Here is a 4,914-nt window from a genome sequence, read left to right as displayed (position 1 = left end):
ATGGAGAAAGTAGGTGAGCAGTGCTAGTTCCACTACAAAGCCCTCTGCCCAGGCTCACTTTTCTCTCACTTCTTCAGAAGGAAAAAACCTTAAGCCCATTAGTAGGCAGAGCAAACATTAAGGAGACAAGGAAAAACAAAATATGATGACTTAATAGAATGAATTTTCAAAAATGAAGACAAAGTTAATGTCTCTAAGTTCAGATAGACAATTTAGCACTAAAAATTGGAGGAACTGTGGCTGGTTTCTCCTTTTCCCTGAGATTGGAATGAAGAATAGGATGCCAGTTTGACCATGGTAACCATCCCTTGTTTCTTGAAGTTCATTCACCCTTGCTTCCACATCATATTGTTAACTCTCTGACCATCTACTAACTGCTATTATAGAGAGAATAAAAACTATTTATTGAGTAAATGATATTCAGTTTACAACATTTCTAAGCTACTTTGGTGTAGACTGTAATATGTGCTCAACAGCCTTTATCCCCACTTAGTGCCCAAGAGCACCCATCTTCAAGAGTCTATGCTTACCTCTTTGCTGTGTATTACTGGTTGCCACTAGGTGAACGGGGCTTCCCTGCTGGATCAGACATAAAGGATTTGCCTACAATGTGGAAGACCTGGGTTTGAACCCTGGGTTGGGAAGATCCCCTGAAGAAGGGAATTGCTAACTACTCCAGTATTCTTGCCTGGAAAAATCAATGAACAGAGGCTGGTGGGCCAAAGTCCATAGGGTCCCAAAGAGTCGGACACAACTGAGTGTCTAACACTTTCACTTTTTTCCTTTTCACTAGGTGAATAGATTCTATTTCTTCAGGATCCCAGAGACCTGTCTGCTACTTCAAAATCATATATCCACATACTTATTCATTCTTTTTACTTAACTATTCTGAAATGATCAACATAACCAATACAAGTTTTTACCATTTTCATGATTCTTTACTCCAAATTAGTTTCTTCTTTCTTTTGCATTTTTATTTATAGTACAACCATTCTCTAATCAATACTTGAAACCTAATTTAGGAGTAATCCCTGATGCTGCTCTTTCCTCCTCCTCCTCCTAACATTGGGTTTCACATTCTTTGCTTTCTCAAACTCATAGGAAGAAAAAGATCAGATGTGTGGTTAGTGAGGAGGGAAAAAGGAAGGGAAATAGGAAGAAGGCAGTCAAAAGGTACAAATTTACAGTTATAAGATAAATAAGTACCAGGGATGTAAATAAGTACTAGGGAAGTAATGTACAACTTGATAAATGTAATTCACACTGACAGATGCTATATATGAAAGTTGTTAAAGAGTAAATTCTAAGAATTCTCATCACAAAACTTATTTTCTGTTTCCTTTAATATTGTATCTATATTAGATGGTGGATGTTCACTAATTGTGGTAATGTTCACTAATGGTAATGTTCACTAATCACTTCATGATGTATGCAAGTCCAATCAGTAAACTGTAAACTTACTGGAAGCAAAAAAATTCTTTGTGGGTTGTTGTGTTTTTTTTGGTTATTTCCTTTTTAATCTTTCATTTCTTCCATTCTCACTGTGTTTTGTTAGATTTAGTTCTCATTTTCCTTTACTTGGACTGTGGAGAAAACATTCTAACTCATGTCCCTGCATTTAGCCATTCTCTCCTTAAAAGTAACTTAAAATGTCTGTGCAAACTCTAGAGAACAAGCTATTTTTCAGATATCTTTAATCTTCTTAAAATCTGGCTGAAATTCACCTTTTTACTTCATTTTGTATTACTTATCTGAACACACTTTACATCTGTAGCCTGCTACTCATTTTCTTCACAACACATCCTGTATGTTTTTGTGTCCCTGGTTTTGCTTGTGCTGTTTTTGATTCTTCCTGGAATATCCTCCTACAAAATATCTATCTTTCAAAATCCTATACATCCTTCAAAGCATTTTTCACAGATTAATCTTTCAGTGGTGCCTGTCTTCATGGTTTCTTTCTTCCTTCATTTTAAAAAAAAAAAAAAAATTAAGATGCACTGGTATATAATATTAGGTAAGTTTAAGGTATACAACATGTTGATTTAACATATTTCTTTACTGCAGTGTGATTACTACTTTAGTGTCAGCTAACATCTCTTTCATGTCACATAATTATCATTTCTTTCCTGCGGTAAGAACAATTAAAACCTAGTCTCCTAGCAACTCTGAAATTTATAATATAGTATTGTTGACTATAATCACTATTGTTGACTATAATCACTATACTTTAGATCTTCAGGACTTACTTATCTACTATTAGCTTGGTAAAAAGTAATTGTGTAATGATTGTGTAAAATTAGGAGACTTTGGATTATCCCGATATATGGAAGATAGTACTTACTACAAAGCTTCCAAAGGAAAATTGCCTATTAAATGGATGGCTCCTGAGTCAATCAATTTTCGACGTTTTACCTCAGCTAGTGATGTGTGGATGTTTGGTGTGTGTATGTGGGAAATCCTGATGCATGGTGTGAAGCCCTTTCAAGGCGTGAAGAACAATGACGTGATCGGGCGCATCGAGAATGGGGAGAGGCTGCCCATGCCTCCCAACTGCCCTCCCACCCTCTACAGCCTCATGACCAAGTGCTGGGCGTACGACCCCAGCCGGCGGCCCCGTTTCACTGAGCTCAAGGCTCAGCTCAGCACAATCCTGGAGGAAGAGAAGGTCCAGCAAGAAGAGCGCATGAGGATGGAGTCCAGAAGGCAGGTCACCGCATCCTGGGACTCCGGAGGGTCCGACGAAGCACCGCCCAAGCCCAGCAGACCTGGTTATCCCAGTCCGAGGTCCAGCGAAGGATTTTATCCCAGCCCACAGCACATGGCTCAGACCAATCACTACCAGGTCTCTGGCTACCCTGGCCCACATGGAGTCACAGCCATGGCTGGCAGCATCTACCCAGGTCAGGCATCTCTCTTGGACCAAACAGATTCGTGGAATCACAGACCACAGGAGATACCCATGTGGCAGCCCAGCGTGGAGGACTCAGCGGCACTGGACCTGCGTGGCCTCGGGCAGGCACTGCCCACGCACCTGATGGAGGAGCGGCTGATGCGGCAGCAGCAGGAGATGGAGGAGGACCAGCGTTGGCTGGAGAAGGAGGAGAGGTTTCTGAAACCTGACGTGCGGCTCTCTCGAGGCAGCATCGACAGGGAGGACGGAGGTCCTCAGGGCCCGACTGGCAACCAGCACATATATCAGCCTGTGGGCAAACCAGATCCTGCAGCGCCACCAAAGAAGCCGCCGCGTCCTGAAGCCCCCGGGCACCTGGGCAGCCTGGCCAGCCTCGGCAGCCCCGGGGACAGTTACAACGAGGGCGTCAAGCTTCAGCCCCAGGAGATCAGCCCCCCTCCCACCGCCAACCTGGACCGGTCCAACGACAGGGTGTACGAGAACGTGACGGGCCTGGTGAGAGCGGTCATCGAGATGTCCAGCAAGATCCAGCCCGCCCCGCCAGAGGAGTACGTCCCCATGGTGAAGGAAGTCGGCCTGGCCCTGAGGACGCTGTTGGCCACAGTGGATGAGACCATCCCTGTCCTGCCTGCCAGCACCCACCGAGAGATCGAGATGGCCCAGAAGCTGCTGAACTCTGACCTGGGGGAGCTCATCAACAAGATGAAACTGGCCCAGCAGTACGTCATGACCAGCCTGCAGCAGGAGTACAAGAAGCAGATGCTGACGGCCGCACACGCGCTGGCCGTGGATGCCAAGAACCTGCTCGACGTCATCGACCAGGCCAGACTGAAGGGCCTGGGGCAGCCGAGGCCGCACTGAGCGCGGGCCTGCCCCGCCCCCACCAGCAGCGAGGCCCTGCCCAGCCGGCACCGACAGCGTTTGACTGACGGCTGCTTGAAAATCTCACATAAGTTTAACTGCGTTCTGATTTGGGTTGTTTTTGTTTCGGCTCTTTAATCATGGTGTTCAGATAAGTCCGGGATCCACAGTGTGGCATTCTTCTGAGAGTAAAAGTTGTATGTGAGAAGCTCTTAAAGAATGATGAAGGACAGGCTGTGCTCGTGTCAGGATATGCTTTCGTGGAAACGGCCAAGGTGGCGACACGCTGATTCCTGAACTGGCCAGACCTCGCTTTGGAAGAAGAGGAGGAAGCGGAGGGTTCCAGGAACCATGGGGCTGAGAAGCCCTTTGCCAACCGCAGACTTGCGATCCAGACTGGAATTTTTGTCGTCAGAACACTCTACAGTTGCAATATGCTAATACCACTTTACAGAGGAAGAATATAAAAGCTATATTTTGAAGACTTGAGTCATTTCAGAAAAAAAAAAAACTACAACTCTCTCCTCCTTCCTGCCTTTCACTTTCATGTGGGTGTGTGAAACATTTGGTTGGAAACTAGCTGTAGAACACACTAAAAACTTTTGTCTTTTTTCACCAGAATAATGTGCCAGTTTTTTGTAGCGATGTTATTTCTCTCGGAAGCAGAAATGCTTTGTACCAGAGCACCTCCAAACTGCATTGAGAAGAAGTTCTGAAACCATCCCTGTTTTCCATTTTTATATAATTTATAAAGAAAAATTAAAGCCATGTTGACTATTTTACAGCCAAAAAAAAAAAAAAAAAGTAATTGTGTATGACAAAACCCACTGGAAAAAATAAATAAATAAAATAAAAAAAAAAAGTAATTGTAGTTTCGGACTGTGCCTTTTAAATCATTATAACTAGGCTCAAACACATCTTTATTAGTCAACATAGGTAGCTTTACAATTGACACATTTTTTGCCAACAAGAAATGTTTTGTTTTATTCCTGTAGCATAAAAATTCGTGCTTAAGGATTTGACAAAAATGCTCTTGGAAAGCCTTTTCTGCCTCCTGCTGGTTGTGGAAGCATTTTCCCTGCAAAAAGTTGTAGAAATGCTTGAAGAAGGGGTAGTCAGTTGGCAAGAGGTCAGGTGAATAT

The 4,914-nt window shown here is 43.6% G+C and overlaps 1 protein-coding gene across 1 annotated transcript; it reads left to right on the top strand.

Moving 5' to 3' along the window:
- Positions 1-2,278: 2,278 nt before the first annotated feature.
- On the top strand, positions 2,279-4,396 carry LOC122687949 (focal adhesion kinase 1-like; the record flags this gene model as incomplete). Its single annotated transcript, XM_043893708.1, has 1 exon — positions 2,279-4,396. A coding segment is annotated over one exon (1,494 nt), but the record flags the coding sequence as incomplete, so codon positions are not given.
- Between the last annotated feature and the right edge of the window lie 518 nt (positions 4,397-4,914).

This window comes from Cervus elaphus, chromosome 32 (genome assembly GCF_910594005.1).
Source record: "Cervus elaphus chromosome 32, mCerEla1.1, whole genome shotgun sequence".
NCBI classification, from domain to species: Eukaryota; Metazoa; Chordata; class Mammalia; order Artiodactyla; family Cervidae; genus Cervus; species Cervus elaphus.
Note: the sequence above shows the minus strand (reverse complement) of the source record. Positions and strands in the feature narration are given on the sequence as shown.